The sequence below is a fragment of the Symsagittifera roscoffensis genome, chromosome 1, assembly GCF_963678635.1.
Source record: "Symsagittifera roscoffensis chromosome 1, txSymRosc1.1, whole genome shotgun sequence".
In the NCBI taxonomy this organism is placed as follows: Eukaryota; Metazoa; Xenacoelomorpha; order Acoela; family Convolutidae; genus Symsagittifera; species Symsagittifera roscoffensis.
This window is the reverse complement of record NC_087062.1, coordinates 74,497,169-74,516,777: the sequence shown is the minus strand read 5'-3', so window position 1 is coordinate 74,516,777 and position 19,609 is coordinate 74,497,169. Positions and strand designations below refer to the sequence as shown.

Genomic DNA, 19,609 nt, shown 5'->3' with positions numbered 1-19,609 from the left:
TAACCTGTCAAAGTGACAATTTTCAAACCCCCATCACCTCACCAAAAATGATTGCATGTTTTTATATTTGATTTCAGGGAGTCGATATCTACGTTGGAGTAAAAAAAATGTTTTTTTGAAAAAAATTATTTCGATCGCTGAAGATGGTCTAAAAAAAATTAAATATGATTACACGAGCTTCTGTTAGCAGATCGATTATTTGCAACCAAAAATGATGATAACATTAAAAAATTTCTCTCATGAAGACCAAAATGTTCTCACTGCTTTTTTCTCTTGTCTGAAAGTTTTGCTGATGAAACTTGAAACAAAATAATTTCTTTTTTGTTCGCATTATTTGCAAAACTGGCTGCCTCATACGCAAGGCAAAACAAAAAGTGGTATACTTTGCGTACGATGTAGAGGTTTTTTAACCGATTTCCTTGCCTCCAGGGGGAAAATTCAGGGTAGGGACATTCCCCCGCCCCCTCAGGATTCTGACACTTTCGCCGACCAAAAGGTTTTCGTTTGCTGCTACTCCAAAACAGCAATTTTCCGGCGAGCGGTTCTTAGATTTCTCTGAAGGCACTTTCGATGACAGCATCTGCTAACGTTTTTTAGGTTAAAAGCGTGGTAAAGAACCCCAAAACGGGGAGAAACGCAATTTTTGTTCAAACCTTCTAAAACGAACATAACCACATTTTTAACCTCTTTTCTCAAAAACTCGCCTGCGGCGCAGATACGTTGGACAAAAACTGGTTTTTAAGAGCTCGGAAAACGATTCAATCGGCAAAGAAATAAAAGAACAAAAAATGTGTTGTTATTTTTTGATAATCTGTCCTCGAGAAACTCCTAAATCTACCCTTGATTGCCTCAGATGATGGAAAAAGATCTGAGCGAATATATTTCACGGGCATGATTTTGCGTTAATTGAGAACTCCCATAAGTTGACCATAAAATGAAATTGAAAACTTTTTAACATTGTGAAATCAAGACATCAATATCTTCTGAAAATCTTTGAAGCCAAAGATTTAATAAAAAACACACCAGGCACAGCTATTTATCTGTTTTCTTGGAAAAAAGGACTCCTATCACATGAATTTAAAAACTACTATGGAACAGAAACGCTAATTCTTTAACCAATTAAGCGCAATTTATTTAATGGGCGCAAAGAAACCACTAATGAATATCTCGGAAGAAATTTCCGAAGAAAAAAATATTCACGTTGAATTTCAAATACTGTTTCTGATGGACACTTTTTGGTAAAATTATTATGGTAGAATAGTTTTTGTTCAAACCTTCTAAAATGAGCATAACCGCATTTTTAACCTCTTTTCTCAAAAACTAGCCTGCGGCGCAGATACATTGGACAAAAACTGGTTTTTAAGAGCTCGGAAAACGATTCAATCGGCAAAGAAACAATAGAACAAAAAATATGTTTTTATTTTTTGATAATCTGTCCTCGAGAAACTCCTAGATCTACCCTTGATTGCCTCAGATGATGGAAAAAGATCTGAGCTGATCTATTTCACGGGCATGATTTTGCGTTAATTGAGAACTCCCATAAGTTGACCATAAAACGCATTTGAAAATTTCTTAACACTGAAATCAAGACATCAATATCTTCTGAATTTTTTGAAGCCAAAGATTTAATAAAAAACACACCAGGCACAGCTATTTATCTGTTTTCTTGGAAAGAAGGACTCCTATCTCATGAATTAAAAAACTACTATGGAACAGAAACGCTAATTCTTTAACCAATTAAGCGCAATTTATTTAATGGGCGCAAAGAAACCACTAATGAATATCTCGGAAGAAATTTCGGAAGAAAAAAATATTCACGTTGAAGCTCTTTGAATTTCAAATACTGTTTCTGATGGACACTTTTTGGTAAAATTATTATGGTAGAATAATTTTTGTTCAAACCTTCTTAAATGAGCATAACCGCATTTTTAAACTCTTTTCTCAAAAACTCGCCTGCTGCGAAGATACATTGGACAAAAACTGGTTTTTGAGAGCTCGGAAAACGATTCAATCGGCAAAGAAAAAATAGAACAAAAAATATGTTGTTATTTTTTGATAATCTGTCCTCGAGAAACTCCTAGATCTACCCTTGATTGCCTCAGATGATGGAAAAAGATCTGAGCTAATCTATTTCACGGGCATGATTTTGCGTTAATTGAGAACTCCCATAAGTTGACCATAAAATGCATTTGAAAATTTCTTAACATTGTGAAATCAAGACATCAATATCTTCTGAATTTTTTGAAGCCAAAGATTTAATAAAAAACACACCAGGCGCAGCTATTTATCTGTTTTCTTGGAAAGAAGGACTCCTATCTTATGAATTAAAAAACTACTATGGAACAGAAACGCTAATTCTTTAACCAATTAAGCACAATTTATTTAACGGGCGCAAAGAAACCACTAATGAATATCTCGGAAGAAATTTCGGAAGAAAAAAATATTCACGTTGAAGCTCTTTGAATTTCAAATACTGTTTCTGATGGACACTTTATGGCAAAATTATACCATTTAGAGAAAATTGGATCAATAAAAAAAATCCTTTTTACGCAGGGAATTACAGGGATTATTAGAAAATTGACTGGAAAAACGAAAAAAAAATCGAAAAAAAAGTTCAGAAGCTTATTTGATTTTTTGATTCCAAAAAGGCGCTGAAATACTCAACAAGACTAACGTTACTCGAGTATAACGTCGCTCGAACTAATACCAAAAACCAATAATTTCACACCGGTTTTTCTCGGTACTGGGGAAAAAAATTTGAAATTTTTTAGGTTCGGATGACGAATGTAGGGTCTTGAATATGATATATCACTCAACTCTCTCCAGTTCTTTATTGTGATAGCTGATTTTGAGTGGAAAATAAAAAAAAACTCAAATACATCCGAATACAAAGTTTTTCATTTTTCAAATGGTGACAACAACAAGACTCAAGGCGATACAAGACTCAACAACACAACAACAAGACTTCATCGATTTGCGCCACGTTGAGCAGTTATCGACCAGTATCGCTTGATCGGTGATAAACAACTTGAAATAATTCTGTTCGCATTCTGTTTGCTGAAAATGGCAAAAATTGCAGACTAGTTAATCCCTCTAAAAATTACCCAAATTTCAAAATGAGTTTTTCATCTTCTGTATGTCTTTTGGATGCCAATTTTTAATGGGCGAATGCGGTATATAAACCTAATTCGTTTTCTTCACTTACTTACATCTCGAAAATGTCAAAACAAATAGCCAGCAGGAACACAATTGGCACTAACTACCGCAGGCGACTTTAATGTACAACCTTAAATTCATTTGAGCATTAATGAAAGAGAAAAAATTGTGATTGACAAGGGCATTCCACATAGAACACGGGTCAAATCATAAAATTCCCAAAAAAACTCAGGAACATTCTTAATACAAAAAATTAGAAACCATTTTTTTAAAAGTTTATTTTAGTTTATTTTTAGATCTGACGGACGAAGTATGATGGCAGTGAAATAAATCCTGTTTTTTTTTCAATAAGTCCCCAGTTTTCAATATCACGTACAAAAATGAAAAAAAAAATGTACCTCATCATATCAATTCTCCTTGGAAAAACAATTACCAAAATGAGTCAAACTTTTCGGGGTCTATCCCGACAGAATTGGAGAACGCTTGTAATCGATGGCCAAGAGTTTACCAAGAAACTGGAAACAAAATATGGAAACATTCACTGGAAGTGTTCGAGTTGGATTTCCCATAGATGCAAAACGACAGCAATATTCCGAACCTGAGATGCTATTTCTGTAGAAAAGAACACACTCACGAAGTATTTCCTGATCGATCAGATGCATGGCTTCTCGTGCAGAAAATGAAACAGGATATTACAATTCAGCAAGTATCAGTCATTAACAGCACTATAGCAAACCGCCTGCAATCTTTGTCCGAAGCAAAAGCCGTTCAATTAGCTCTTCCTTGCAGTCGCCGATTAATCGGGCCCTCAATTGACAGAAGGTAAATGAGCGATCCATAGTGCTTCCAATAGTCGACAGACGTTTTCAGATACCGAAGCAACACGAGGAATTTTGCGTCTTCGATAGCGGCATTGAAGATCTAGAAAGAGTGCTAAATTTAAGAGATCGTGACTATATTCCAAATCTGGTAATACGTCGAGATGTTTAGCTAAAATGACGGAACATTCAAAATTTGCCCCACTCAGTTTTATCAACTTTACTCTTTACAAATTCAACTCGCTGGATTTCACTCCTTCCCTGCATTTATGCCTTGTTGCCAAACAAAGAGAACACATACAAAAAGCTACGGAAGGTCTTATCAGCCATCACCAAAAACAACGAGCCTCATCGCCTTCTCAATTTTGAACATGCAGCACTTAATGTTTTCGCTAGTCATCATACCTGAGCGTTGCTTAAAAGATGTTATTTTCATTTATGTTAAGTTTTCAATCGGAAAATAAACGAAGTGAGACCAAAACGACTGTATGAAACTAGTCACGAACTCAATTTGTCGATGCGCCTAATTCCAGCTATAAATTTTGTGCCAATTGAAATAGTCACTGCTGCTTTCGACTTGGTTATTGAGGAGATCGAAAAATGTCTGACAACTTTGATCTCGAGGACAACAACACCGAAAAACTTGATGAGGTAACCTCATACTTCCAACGCACCTACATCAAAGGCGAAACCATCGCAAGGAACTCTCGCGATTTCTCTAGTAAACCTTTGGAACTATTCCCAAGAAGTAGCTGCTGAATTATTCAGGACAACAAATGCCGTAGAAGGTTGGCATCTTGGCGTTGCTACTCTCTTTAACGGAAACCACCCATCCATTCACATTTTTCTGGAGTAAATCAAATTGGATGCTGAAATCAAAAGTTTAATATATCGAGGACAGTGGGGGGAAACAGCAACCCCAGTCGCAAGAAGTACAGGGAATTGAATAAGAAAGTGAAAAATATTTGCAACAATTTTAGCAAAGATTCTATTTTAACATGTGTATTCTCTCGCGCAATTAAATCATTCCTGATTGCGTTGCGTTTATTGTATCAAATTTAATGCGTTTTTCGAAAAATCAATTGAATTTCTAAAAATACATTTTTTGAGGTTCCCGTGGCCGTAGAGGGCTAATTTTTTGGGAGGTGAGAGGCCTATATAAAAAGATTTTTTCGTTCTCCATCACCTCGCACCAGTACCGCCTTGGCCTGGTACTGGGGGGTCTACTCCACCTTTTATGATCAACTAATCAGAAATCGCCGCAACGCATTTCTATCAAAAAACTGGAATGAAATTTTTGCTCGTTCATGCTTTGAACTCATTTACAATTTGAACAAGCAAATTTTAGGTTGCTTTGATATGTTCACGTGAGGCAATCATTCTTCGGTCACAACTAATGGTTCTTTGATTTGTTCGGAAATATTCTGTTTCGGATTCATCAAGAGGAGGAATTAAGTTTCAATTGCTTTAATTATAGGGTAAAATGGTATAGGGTAGATTGGTATAGGATATTCTGGAACATAGAATAGAATAGTATAGGGCATATAAGATCAGGGTAGATCGGAATAAGATTGAATATCATGGAACGAAAAAAATAACTTGAAAAAAATTTTGTTTTTTTTTTGAAAAAGTATCCCACACGCAATGTAAAACACAAAATCAAACAACTTAAGTCCATTAGAAAAAACTATTTTGGGTAATTTATTTTCTTTCATTTAATTTGGAGTATTTTGCTGGCTGCGCTACGCGTTAATGAAAATTTGAATTTCGCACGAATTAATCATTTTAAACTAATAATCATCACACTTAATAATTCACAAAAAATAATCGCAGATGAATTACTTGTTGTGGACTGCAAAGAAAAAAATGTCAAAAATCGACAGTAAAAATTATTCAAAACCGCGACAGCAAATACTCGGACCCTTTCTTCAAAAGTTAGAACAATGATTTTTGAGCCAGATTCATTCACCTTTTATACGTTATGCGTTCACATGCAACTAAATAAAACCATTGATTATCTCGTCAATTAATTGTCAAAACTCAGCACACTAAAATATCCAAAAATGATCTATTGATTGAAAAAGGTTAAAAATTCTTTTTAATTCAAGATATTAAAAGCTAGGAAATCATAAAAATTTTCAGATGGCAAAGAAATTAGCAATTGCTTTATTTAATTTCACGCTAAATACTTTGCAAACACTGTAAAACTGAACAGAAGTCAAACACAAAATGTGCGATTTCGGTTGAAAAAAATTGATCTCGTAAAAAAGCATAAGCGTATGATAAGAAAATTTCATCTTTTTCCAAATTCTCTGTTTATTTTCAGGCAGTGCGCGAAGATTTAATTAGTTAATTAGGAGCACGATGTAGCTACTTAAGCTGAAACAATTTATGATCAAATCGACTCCGTATAAATTAGTCAGAAAACTGTAAGAATTAGACCAATGTGTCTCGACACTGATTTTGAATTTTTCTCATCTTGTGAATCTGAATCATGACGTATAGGCCTTGAATATGATACACACTTGACCCCCTCTTAGCTTTCTTTGAGTTGCCTAGAACCCGGAGAACCCGCTCTACGCCAAGAATTTCGCCCATGCCTTTGTAGTTGACTGCAATTTCCGCTTCAAAGAAGATTTTTACTTGGTTACAATTCCTAATGTGCAAATACAGTAAGCACAGCGGTGCTTTATAATGCATTAACGGAGCTTGAGAATGTATTTTCTAACGGATCTTTATAATGCATTACAATTCAAAAATAAATAAATGGGCTTCTGATAATAAAAATGAAGCATATGAGATCGCCACAGTAGGTGTCTAATATCCTTACAGCTGCTGTGTGCCATCTATCTACCTTCCTGACAGGAGCCATCACTAAAGCATGTGTAACCCATGCTATCAAATTGCCAAAATGAATTGGAGCATTCAACAGATATTGAAATGGAGAACTATTGTTGTAAAGGCGCGAAAAGAGATAGGTTGGGAAAATTGAACCCGTAGTATACAACGAGCGTTTGCTTGCTAAACAGGCTCTGTAATTTTTTAAACTGATAATCTGTCTCACAGACTATGACATTGTTTTGCGCAACCTTAAGTAGAGTTCGGCGTAGCTTTGCTCTTTGCCAATTTAACTGCGCGTGACTAAATTTGAGTCAATTTTCAAAAGTGTCCCTTGCAAACTGATTTGTGGGGCTAATTAAAAATCAATGCTCTAAGCTTTTGCACAAAACCGTAGAAATTCACAAAAAAAAACAGATATTCCAAAAGCATAGCCAACTGACAGTTCGATAATTGCTTATAATCATTTAACTCAGGAAAACCGGTAAAAAAAAATTTTCAAAACCTTTTCAACTTCTGAATTTCTAAGAAACACATCAGGTTAACCATCTTTAAGTCAAAAAAAAATTTTAAGAAACTTTTTTATCTGAATTTAACCGAATTAAAGAAAACTGATTCAAGAGGTAAATATTTTCATTCTGCTGGGAATTTTAAAAAAAAACCAATTTCAAAACTTAAATTCACTTTTTTTGCTCCACTTGTATTTTCGTAATAGGAGAGCGCCATTTGCCTTCTTCTCAGCAGACGAACTTGAATTGAAATAAAAATGGTCGAAAAACATGATACAAAAAAAAACAACAAATTTGAGCTTGATCAAATTTTATGACTTTTTCCTAAAAAAAAAAACGCTCATTGGCACTTAATCAACTTTCTATTTTCCAAAAAAAACAAATCTGTAAAAGCTGAATGCGAAAATAGCATCGGAAAAAGTTCACCAAACGGCAGCAAATATCTGAGCAGAAACCCTTTCAGCCGAAAAAAAATTAGCAAGACAAAGACTTCTAAAAACTTGACAAGTCCCCCTCGCCTTCAAAACTTGCTCACATACAAAACCCTATTTGCTCGTCAAATGAAAAAATAAAAGTCACTAAGCCGATATAATTTAAGCCAAAACCTAAAAAGCCAAAAAAGTAAAATTAAACAAAAAAAAACATGAAAACAATTCAAAAAAATTTAAGACTAAAGAAAAATTATCAAGCCCCCCTCCAACCTCAAAACCCACACGCACTAAAAAACATTCGTCATCGAAAGACGCAAAATGAGGCCATTACGCAGATATAATATAGGCCGAAACCAATCGAACCGAAAAAAGAAAAGAAAAAAACAAAAAGCCGAAAAAAAATTGTTGTCATGAAAAACTAGATCTATAACTACTCTTTAGACTTTAGCAATTTGTGCGACCCAGAAGTAGGCAAAAAACTACTTTTCACGTTAAACAAATCAACATTAGGTCACTAGGCCGATAAAACAAAAGCCTAGGTCCTAAGCCGTCAACTAATTTTGGCAACCAGTAGTTAATTTGAATTTTCAAGAAAATGAGCATGTTTGCAGCAGAATTGAATGCTGCACAAATGATTCAGTGATTTTGTTTAACTATTTGTTAACCCGAAAAAAATGTATACTCCGATTTGATAACGCTTGTTAATCACAAGCGTAAGTAACCAAAAAACTAGACAGAGGAGAAGCTGAACTTACTTCGTAATAACAAGAAAAACGTCAAAACAATAAAAAGACGTTCGGAACAAAAACTTATTTGAAAAATAAAAACAATTATCCGCTTACGGGTTTCGAACTAGGCACCTCTCTATTTTCGAATCGTTTGTCTTCTAAGCTATGCAATATCTCCTTACTGTATTCTGAATACCTAGCAGCAATGAATCCGTTTTGAAGACGGATAAGCACATAACTATTGAAAGGCAAACAAAAATTCTAGCAAAATGCCATTACTGAAATTTAACAAAAAATTTGAACATAAAAATGTGCATAATATGTCAGTAAAAATGTAAAATTGCCAGAAAACATGAAACTTGTACTATAAGACAGGAACTTGCTTGAGTAAAAGGTCATGATCTTTTCAATTAAGACTTTCTAAAATTTTTCAATTAAAAATTCAAATTTTTCTCAAGCAAAAGCTGAAAAGTCTTTGACTGTTTCGAATCTATAATAATTTCAAAAAAGCTATTCTAAGGAATCTGCTGAACACTCAAAAAGTATACAACAACTTTTGAAACAATAAAAAAAAACATATTTTTTGCTGAATTCTTGTTTGTTCTTGGATAACTCAATTTTTCCTCGGACAGCTCAAGTGAGCTTCAAATCAAACAAACCCCCTCAAAGGAAAAACAAAATGATTTTTGAAATGAAAAATTGAATTCTAGCCTTAGCCTAATATTCTGGTTGAGTACAAATGCTTGCACAATAAGTAGAGGAAGAAACAAATGAACTTTTGCTAAGTAGAGATAGCTGGTTTTTTAAAAAAAAAAAACAAACAAAAATAGACACTATGCAACATACTTGCAATATAGGCAATTATGTAATATTGAACAATTTTGTATTAATTGAGATATGAAAAATATATCATGAAACTATATATGTTCTGAATAAATTCGATATTTTCACTAGAATAGAGTTTTTTGTTAGTTCGCAGAGAATTAGTTGAAACTATCATAATTTTTGAATCTACGTCTACTCGATTCTGACTACTTTCAAAACTCATCGTGTTGTCTGTTGTCTCTGAAGTTTTGAGTTTCTGTAGAACTGTTCTTGGCAAGTTTCCCGACCTTGCTATCAAAACCAGAAACTCGGGAATGCAAGGAAGGGATTTGTAGTGACAGGTCGTCGATTTTCTGAATACTAGCGCACATTGTTCTCCACTGCCTGATATTGAGTCGGTGTCCGGTTGGTTGTCGAATAGATCATTCTCCGTAAATTCGAGGCCAAATTCTCCTACACTGCTATTTAAGTCCTTAGTAGAAAAAGTCAATACGTGAACTGATGCCATTCTCGATAGTGCAGCCAAAAACTCGTCAATTTTAGGCACAATAAGTTTAATCAAGCTGCTAAATTTGGCCGCAAATGTATCTGCAGCTTTCAAATCAGGTTCTTTCACGTCGAAAAAGCGCGCTTGTGCTTCTCTTAGAAAGGCTTCGATCGAAATCGGAAAGAAAAAGTCGAGAAGCATCAGAGATTCTTTCTCGTTGAGACAGGATTGGAAAATGTGACTTTGCGTAAAAACAGCTGACAATGAAGCGGAACTCTTCTTTTTCGTGTCACTGCTGTTGAACACCGAGAAAGTCTGGCCTCTGCTTGGGGGCTGGGGTTCAACAGGGAAGCTGGAACTAGTTTCCATTTTTGGACTCGTGCTGCAGTCAACAATTTTACTCAACAGCAAGTCACGGTGGAAATCTTTCTTGACACGATCCAATACGCGCTTAATCTGACAAGTACACAGTTTGTCCTGTTCTTGCAGCATATCGTTAAGATATTTTGAGCGATCTTGCTCAATTTTATTAAACTTTCGACGCTCTTCCGCGCGCAAATTTGGCTTAAACGGGTCCAATAACACATTCGGTGCTTCTATGATTTCAGAGCTCAGAATCAGGTAATATTTAATGACCAAAAACTTCTCCTTCCCAGTTTTTCCCAAATCGTATTTGCAGCAAAGTTGCTCGTCACAAATCGGCCACGCTTGTTTCCGATGTTTGTGCTCCGTTTTCTCAAAACTGTCGTGAGCGAACAGAAGAGTACACTTCAATTCCCCAACAGAAAAACTCAACGGACTTTGACTAGCTTTTACATCATAGCTTTGAGTGATCAAGGTCGTGTTTTCCAATCCCGTTTTTCCCATTGACCCTGGGACTGAAAAACACGCTATGTTATAAAGCTGTCGTCTGTCTACAAGATATTCGTAGAACTGCTTCGGGTCTATATCATCACCGACACCCAATGATACCCGAATTTCTTTACTCAGAAGTCTTTTGATAGAACTCGAGGGTGCTTTGCTGTGGTGGAAAGTGATGAAATCCTTCAAAAAATTTAACACATTTTTCTGACTTGACTCTAGCTCAGGGTATGCAATGGCCGAATTCAGCCTGTTTTTCTCTAAAATATAAGTCCAGGCCATTCTAAGTTGCAAATCGTAAGCGAAGGAGTGAACGTGTAAGTTCTGAACCAGGTAGTCCAATTTTTGATAATAATCGTCGAAAAGTTCAAAGCTGTTTGCGCCTCTCGTCGAAGAGCGTCTGAATAGAAAAGTGTTCAACTGGACGCAGAAAAAACAGTCGTACTCGTTTATGTAAAATCCGTATTTGATCACAGCAACGCCACCATAATTCACTGATCGAACAAAGTAACGCGCAAATTTAAACGAAGAGGCAGGAACATTCCGAGGTCCGGGGAAGAACAACAATTGGGACGATTGCTGGTGCAATGGATAGTTTCCACTTTGATGTTTTACTCGGGAGGTATGACTCATATTTGGGTTATGCTGGGTTATCTGGAGTTGAATTTTGCTTTCAAATCTTCTCGAAAAACCATCCATTATCTCCTCTTTGCGATCATCGTACCAAGTATTGGAAAGTTTATTTGCCTGGAAATCTGATTCTGACGGAACTTGCATCGTGTTCGAATTTTGAGCCTGTAGTTTGTGCCATGAAGAAGCAAAAAACATGGGCGTTGTTACGTAATGATACAATCTTGATCTAGACAAAATAAGTTCAAGTTCGTCACGATTAACAGCGAGGCTGTCTATCTTTTGCTCCACGTTATTTTCGAACTTTTTCAGATAATCTCGAATGTGCCGTTTTGTTCTACCATACTCATAAGTGTGAGCAAATTGTTTCAATGCTTCGACAAACGAAATTTTGACTTTGGGTGTAAATATTTGACCCAACCTTGTAGCTTTACTGAAGTTAACTTTTTCCTGTGCTGCGATTATTTTGCTGTAAATATTCGGCTGTTGTCTCATAACGTCATCAGCTTTTGAAACGTCAATTTTGGGGTCCAGAGCAACCCTGTGTTCTTTAAATTTCTCCTGAAACGCAATCGTTCTCTGCTGATTTCTGTTTCTCGAGGTTCGTTTAATTATATCTGTGAAGCATTTATGGTTGAAAATGCCCATTTTTTGTCGAACGATACAGTTCAAAATACGAGAGTCGAAGTTCATGCTTTGAGCCCTTTCGTCAAAATGACTGAAGAAATTATTCACACTTGAAATATTGTAAGCGACGGAAAAAAGTTCTCGGTTTTGGAATTTTCCGATAATAACACTTCGTCTATTGACTGTATCTACGAATATATCTTTCGGCACATGCACTACCTGGTGACGGGCGACAGAAAATTTAGACTCAGAATTTCCAGAAGCGTGGCGGCTTCGACCCGTGAAACTCCACTCGTTCGGGTTGAATGCGAGGAAGTAGTACTCGGCTAAATCAGTCTGAGGTGGCAGCACCAGTTCCGGGAAATCCAAGCCCATTTCGCCACAATTCAACGCTTTGGTCAGAGATTGATCTCTTATTTTATGCAAGTGTCCGTTTTTGTTCCGATACAACAGCCAAACAAATTCGGTTCCTTTGTTATCCTGTTTAATTGCATTTTGGACCGAGAAAAAGAACTCTGATAACCTTTGTCGGAAGTTAATCGAGCACTTATGCGTGATCACTGACATGCAACTTGATTGTTCTCGACTTTTAATTAACCACGGAAACACTTGGTTCAAGTAAAACGCAATTTTGTCAACGGACGATGCGTGGTGATGATGGTGCAGGTAAGATTCTGGAGGCAAACTGAGAAGGTCAACATGGTTCACATCCTTTGCCCCTGGACCGTCGACACCCACAGGAGCTTGGTTCAAGAGTTTGTACTCTATGTACACATCGCACAGTGCCTGAGTAATGCAACTTTCCACCACTTTGTTCAACAACTTCTCCCTGTCAATCTTTCCCGTTTCCCACACGCAGAATCGGATGTAATACTTGTCGTCTTTCATTGAATCTTTTTCAACAATTTCGCAAAAAGGTAAATTTGCCTCATCTGAGAACATGTTCAAATCGTCAGTATTTAACCTGAAAGAACGGTTCCTTTTGTCCTCCGTCGGAGAAATGATTGAAAATTCGAGCAGCGCAATCCCAGGATCACTCCTCGACCTCAGAGGCTTAGAAGACAGAGGGTTGCTTCTCAGCAAATAAGACTCGTCCTTTACATTGACAAACAGACGACAGTTCACGCTTTGACAAGACTCGCCGTTGAGCCCTTTGAAGTGAAACTCATGCTCTTCTACATTCCAGTATTTCGGTTCGACTGTGTACAAGTTCAAATTGCTCTGCAGATGCCACATGAAATGGTACAAATAACCATAGAATTCAGTCGGAATTTCGAACACATACACATTCGGGGTCACATTTCGACTCTGTAGAAGCTCAACATCAGCCGTGTACAACTTGCACTGACTTTGCAAAAAGGCAGTCCAAAGTTGAGACAAAGTTCTGTCTCTCAGAGATGCCTCCAATTGATTTTTTAGATCCACTTTGAGGAAGCAATCGAGTTGCCCAACCCCGAAAACACTCACAACCAGGGAATACTTGATTCTTGGGGTGGAGTAGGACAGAGTTTGCGAGGATTGAAACACTTCGCCGTATCGCGTACCACTATCACTCAATTTCCCCCCTCCTGTTGACTTTTTAGATGAAGTATTGTCTTCGATTGCGCACTTCAAGTAGAAAACATCTCCTTCGTCTGTTTTATACAAAGAAACTGCAGGAGGTATTCTAGCTGTTTTGATTCCTCGTTTTGCAAACACGTTTAGAACGGCAGTCGATACATTTTCGCTTCCCGATTTCGGGTTCGCAGGCTGGATGCGGACATGGATCGGAATCTCAATGCGTTTCACTTCGTCGCATTTGAACTCATCCGGATCCCATTCTGTGAAATCTGCAGTTAACATTAACTCTCGCCAATCCACTACTGGCTCAATGGAACTACCTCGTTCTCCAGTGTAATTCAACAGAATCGGAAGACTCTGCTCATGCTCGTAAAAATGGTCCAGAAGTTTGATTTGGTTCACTTTATGCACACTTTTATGAACATATTTTTCGAATTCTTGAAACGCGGGATCAGAGCAGCAGGCTGAAACGTCATTTTCACAACAAAACGGCTTGTGTAGATAAATTCTGCAGATGTAGACCTTTGGAGTCGTTTCAAGTTCAAAAACCATCCAAAAATTTTCCGCTTTTGGCCTAAAGATGTCGACAGTATCACCTTGCGACGATGTCGAGTCCATGTTGTTACTCGTGTCTCCATCGTAATCGCAACACAGTTTCAAAGTATCTACTCTCTCATCGTCGAAACTTTCGTCAAACTTATTCTCTCCCTGTACATTCGTGTTTACCTGAGGACCGCCTAGCGTATCATTTTCTGCCGGTCGGACATCTTCCAGAGATGAAGTCAGCATAGGATTATCTTGGTGCAGACATTCCTCGAATTCTTTCATGAAATCAGTCTCCAGAAGGGATTTGTCATTGTCTTCTAACACGCCACCAGTCCAGCTTCTTTTACTGCCGCTCTCGACCTTCTCGGAAACAGTTAAGCTTCTAGTACTGTCACTCTTGTCCATCTCGGAAACCTCCTGATTGGATGAAGCAACAAATCCGCCGTAATCATGGCAACAGTCACATCCTACATCTGATGTGTTTCCAGAACTGGCTTCGTTTTTTATCTGAGTTTTCACCTCTCTACGTCTCTTTAATAAAATTTTATTTTTACTACTTTTCAGGCTGGCTTCTGGATCTACAAATAAAGAGTACATAAGTTTATTTGCGCCTAATGAGCAGATTTTAAAATTTTTCCACTCAAATTTTTCAAGCTCCTTTTCAAGCAAATCAAAACTGGCAACGTCCTTTTCGACAAACTTCAAAATGAGCTCACGGAAATCTGAGTTAGAATGTCTACTTTCGTATTCCTTCACGTGTTTCTTTATCTTTTCATGCACTTGAATACCCAGAAGATTGGCTGAGCCAGTATCATGCAAACATGTGGCCACCACGTCACTAATCAACCATTTCATACGCGCCAGAAACCTTTCTTGACTGGGCACGTGATTTGGAATATCGCTCGTGTCAAGGTCTGCGCTATAAAACGAGTCAGCGTTATTAGAGTTCGGGATGTACTCATAAACTGAACTCGATGTTCGGACTCTAGATGCTCCAACAAAGTCATTTACGACGTTGAAGCAATTCTCCTTCGGCGGGAGATGCAGGAAGTAGAACTTGATACAAACCCGCAATTTCTCAATTTTCAAGGGCGCTCCTATTTTTCTCAGCCAATCAGATTCAACATTCGAGCCCTCCTCCGATATTTGGTCCTTGACTTGATTGTAGACGTTCAAGAAAATGTCTTTCAAGCAAGTCGGCAGTTTCGGACCCAAAGATATTTCACAAAATTGAGACCCATTGATTTCGGCAGCACATGCAAGTCGGAGGAATAAAGGCTCTGGTAAAACCGGCACATCTTGTAGAGCACTCATAGCTTGGAAATAATTATCCGAATCATCTTCAGCTCTTCGGAACGCTACCGAATCAAAATCCGAGGGCGAAATGTCACAACACGAATCAATTTGTTTCCAAAAGAAAATATTAGTTGCTTCATTCGGGTTCGAGATTATTTCAGGAGTTTCAATAGGCTGGTAATGTTCGTACAAAATGTCTTTAAAGCGCCCTTGAATGCATCTTCGTCTTGGATTTGTGCAAGATTCTGAATCAGAAGTCAGGGATTCTTGAATTCCTACTGGTGCGAACTTAACGTGGTCTAGAACTGAGCAATCAATTGATTCTTCGAACTTCAGTTCTTTGTTTATTCCATCCGCATCATCAGTTATGTGTGAACAATTTAGTGAAAGCATTGGCGTCAAGTTGAAATCTTTGGCATAAAAATTCTCATTCGACTGGTCCAGAATTTTGCTCAGCGCTTGAAGCTCTTTTGCCCAGTTGTACTTTGGTTTCATCTTTTTGTGCGGATAAGTTTCAGAGTTCTCGACAAACAAGTAGTATAGAACTCTGGCGTAGCTTTGATTGAAGAGATTCTGAAAAATAATTTGAACAACCTAAGCAACTAGCAAACCAAGTCACTACTATCGGTCACGCAACCTTCCGATGAGAGGAAGCTTGGTTTCCTGAAGGCGATTAAAACAAAAAAAAAGAAATTTAAACTGGTCAATTTTTGAATCGCTTATAGTAGGCTTCGAATGAAGCATGCGGCAAAAAAAGAGAGAAACGAAAAAAAAAACGCTAATCAAAAATTCCGACCAAGTAATCAAAAGATATACCTGTGCCAAGTCGAGAACAGTCAAAAAAGACTTCGTAGTCGATTCAAGACTCATGTTTACCATAGAATCATTGCTGAGTTCAGAGCTTTCAGAGTCAAACAAGGTCGGGACTCTGGTTTCACCGACACACAATGACTCAAGTCCTAAATAATTGCACTCAAAAATGAACAGCGGAAATGTATAACATGTCGCGTCTTCTTTGTTGAGAGCTTGGATATCAGCTAAGGAAAACGGTACAAAAAGATACACTAGATCAGTTTCAGTTAAGGCCACCAAATAAACTACCCAATTAGTTACTGAATTTTGCATATTTTGCTGATACGTCTTTCTGTCCAAATCATACATTAATGTGAAACATTCGGGATCCGCATGGGTCTTTCTCGAACTTTCAGGCAGATCTGTTTTCATACGATTGAAAGTGTCAGATCGCTGCAGAAGCATTTGGTCCAGCTTTTCAGCTCCACTTTGAGAAAGATAAAAGCAAAGTTGAGTTGACTTTTCCAGATAGTCGTGAAAAGTTTTCAACAGCCAGTCATTTCGTTTTTCCAAATTTCGTTCTGAGTTTTCTATAATCGAAAAGGACTTGAAAGTCATTGTGAAAAGATTGCCAAACTTGCAGAGGTTCAGAGCATCCCAGCAAAACTCTGAGGAGAAGACTGTCTTTTCTGGATATTCTGTATCTCTTCCAAAGCTGGATACCGACTCATTGTCTTGCTGCTTGCTGTTTGGCGAATCAAGATTCCAGTTGTTGATTTCAATATTTTCGTTCTTTATAAGCTCACGTGTGTACAAAAAATTCAACGTATTTTCCATCACTTTTTGGTCTTTCTGCTCAATTCTTTGCACCAGTTCTTTGTAAGAGCAGAGATCTTGCGATTCATTGTCTAAGAATGAAGTTTCAATCTGACCATGGTGCGGCTCGACCCAGCACTCAGAGCACAAAAGTAAGCTGAGAGCGCCTTCCTCCAATTTAGGTCTAAAGCAGACATACTGAATCACGGCTTTGCTTTCTAGCTCATCGCTCACTTTAACAGTCACTTCTTTTACCAACAAGTAAACTCCCTGGCTCCCGTAAACAGTTTGGAAGCCTTCACTCAACCTCAGTTGTACGATTCTTTTCATCACTTTTTCGTAACAGCTATCGACGCTGGTATTATTCACTGATAAGAGTGACTCATTTTGATCAGTAAAATTAGACATTTTTACCAAATTGGGAACCCTTTTTATCCAACGCCTGTGATACAGAAACCTGCTCAGAGTCGAATAGACGTTTAGGGATACCTTATTCTGAAAATCATCTCGAGTTTCGTCAATTAAGTATTCCAAACTCGGAGGCAAGACTACATTAAAAAAATCTGGACAATTATCATAACGAATCGAAAGCTTGTCGATGCATTTTGAAAATTTATGCACGGTTTTAACTGGTTGATTGCCTTCGTTTAATTCAAGTTTTTCCATTGAGTCTTCGAACTCGTTCAATACTATCTCGCGATCTTCTTTTGAAACCTCCAAAGGAAATGCCAGATACACAATGAAGCAATGCGTAAAGACCGACTGTATGTCAGGATTTACTCTTATTAGAACCAAGTGCTTTTTTTGGTTCTTTGAGGTTTCTAAAAAGCCGCCGTAGAGAAACAATTCTTGAATGACGACTTTGGTGAAGCTTTGCAAGTTTCCCCTTATTTGTTTCAGGGCACTTCTAGATCTGGTTGCCCCACATGGTCCGTACACTGAAAAAAGGTTGACCTTCGAGGCATCAGGTTGCATTGTGTACACCAACTTGTACACGTTGAAATACTTCTGCCATGTGTTCAGATCAAGCGAGTAAATGAAGTGAAAGAAATTCATGTGATCGAATATATCAATGTCTTCATTAGGAATACTCGTTTTCTTAGCCGAACATTGGTACTGAAGTTTGAAAAACTGCATTCCCTGGGCCATTGAGTCAGGTAAGTCCTCGCTGCTGATGAATTTCACAAATCGTCGAATATCCGTTTTGGTTTTTCTGGGCCCATTTTTGTTCAAGATTGAATACAAGATTTTCATAGTTCGTTCAACCCCTCTGATTCGGTTGTCAGACCCGACTCCGTGAAACCCGAGAGTACATGTCGGGTGGTTACACTTCGAATCGTAATGAAACAAGTCGTGAATGTATATGTAAGGTCCCTCGAGGAAAACTCCTACAACAAACTTTTCACAATCTGTGAAATTTCCTTCAAAATGCACTTCCAGTTTGACTAGACAGTCGCCTCGAACAGCCATAGACAGGACAAAACAGTTTTCAAACTCGGTTGGATCTACAATGAGCGAAAGAGAGAAGCCTTCTCTTAATTTGGATATAATGTACAGAACCAGACTTGAATCTTCAAACTTGAGACAAGAAAATTTCTGATTTACAATTCCGTCTACGCGCTTTGCGGGAGAACTAATTTGTAAACTTGACAACTTTCGTTCTTCAAAACTATCGCAAGATGTCTCTGAGAAGAAGTTTGAGATATTTTCATCGGAAAGAAAAATCTGTCCGTTTGTGTTAAACGCAAATGCTTCAAACAATGACGTATCGGGAATAAGACCATAATTGCTCAGGTAATCATTTCCTAAACAGTTTGAAAGCATCAAAAATGAACATGAAATTTGATGCAGTCGAAACAATTTCAAGAACTCGTCGAATAACTGAAGTGGTAATGAATTAGTCATATCACTAATTATAACTACATCTTTGAAATCGCAGATATCGGGCGCTAAAATGGAGGTTAACAAAGCGTTTCTGAAAACTAAATTAATCGCAACCTCCGGCTCGCATAAACCATACAACTCATGTGGAACTAAATGCAACAATCTATCCCAGAAAGATTTCAGAGTTTTCATTACATAGTCAACATCTTCTGACGTTATGAGGGGCACACAATGACATAATGTCTGTGAACTGGGGTAACTGATTTGCGAAAGTGTAGCCACGAGTGACACCAATTTGATCCCCTGTGCAGCTTGAAGTGAGTCGAGGAAAGACAGGAGACGAGGCTCAATCTGTTTTAATAAAAGCTTGTTCGCTACGTATTGAAATGCGGATGTCGAAATATCAAGAACAATGGTGAACAATTGGCTTCTTTCAGCCTGTTTGTTCGGAAATATAAGCCCATTTTTTAGCGCTTGAAGTGTTATCTGTTCCATTTTGTATGTTAATACTGGATATTCGAATTCTTATACACTCCAAACTTTATGAAGTTCCAGCGCGTGCGCATTTGGTATCTAAAATCATAATTATAGGATGAAAGTTGCACCAGAAATTTCTGAAGATCAGTCAATCTATTTGGAAGCTTGTAGTATTAATTCAGACATCAAAAAAAATTTTGAAAACCTTTTTATTGCAAATGAGTTTTCGATGAAATTCTTTTCTACTAAGCTATGAAATAATAGCAAAACAATGACAGCAAAACAATCTTTTGGACATGATTTATTCAGCTCGAGCTCGACACCACCT

The 19,609-nt window shown here is 37.5% G+C and overlaps 1 protein-coding gene across 1 annotated transcript; it reads right to left on the bottom strand.

The window, feature by feature from the left end:
* Positions 1-9,346: 9,346 nt before the first annotated feature.
* On the bottom strand, positions 9,347-19,374 carry LOC134848802 (uncharacterized). The gene is made up of 2 exons (XM_063866317.1): positions 16,129-19,374; positions 9,347-15,885 (listed from the first exon to the last, which is right to left on the bottom strand). Exons 1-2 carry the CDS (start codon positions 19,297-19,299, stop codon positions 9,367-9,369), a joined length of 9,690 nt encoding a protein of 3,229 aa, XP_063722387.1. The 5' UTR covers positions 19,300-19,374; the 3' UTR covers positions 9,347-9,366.
* Between the last annotated feature and the right edge of the window lie 235 nt (positions 19,375-19,609).

What these genes read in the sequence shown, in the direction of transcription:
- LOC134848802 (XM_063866317.1), bottom strand. Translation starts at nt 19,299, where the DNA reads ATGGAACAGATAACACTTCAAGCGCTAAAAAATGGGCTTATATTTCCG. An exon ending in CTGTTCTCGACTTGGCACAG is followed by an intron (nt 15,886 to 16,128) that starts GTATATCTTTTG and finishes ATTATTTTTCAG; the next exon opens with AATCTCTTCAATCAAAGCTA.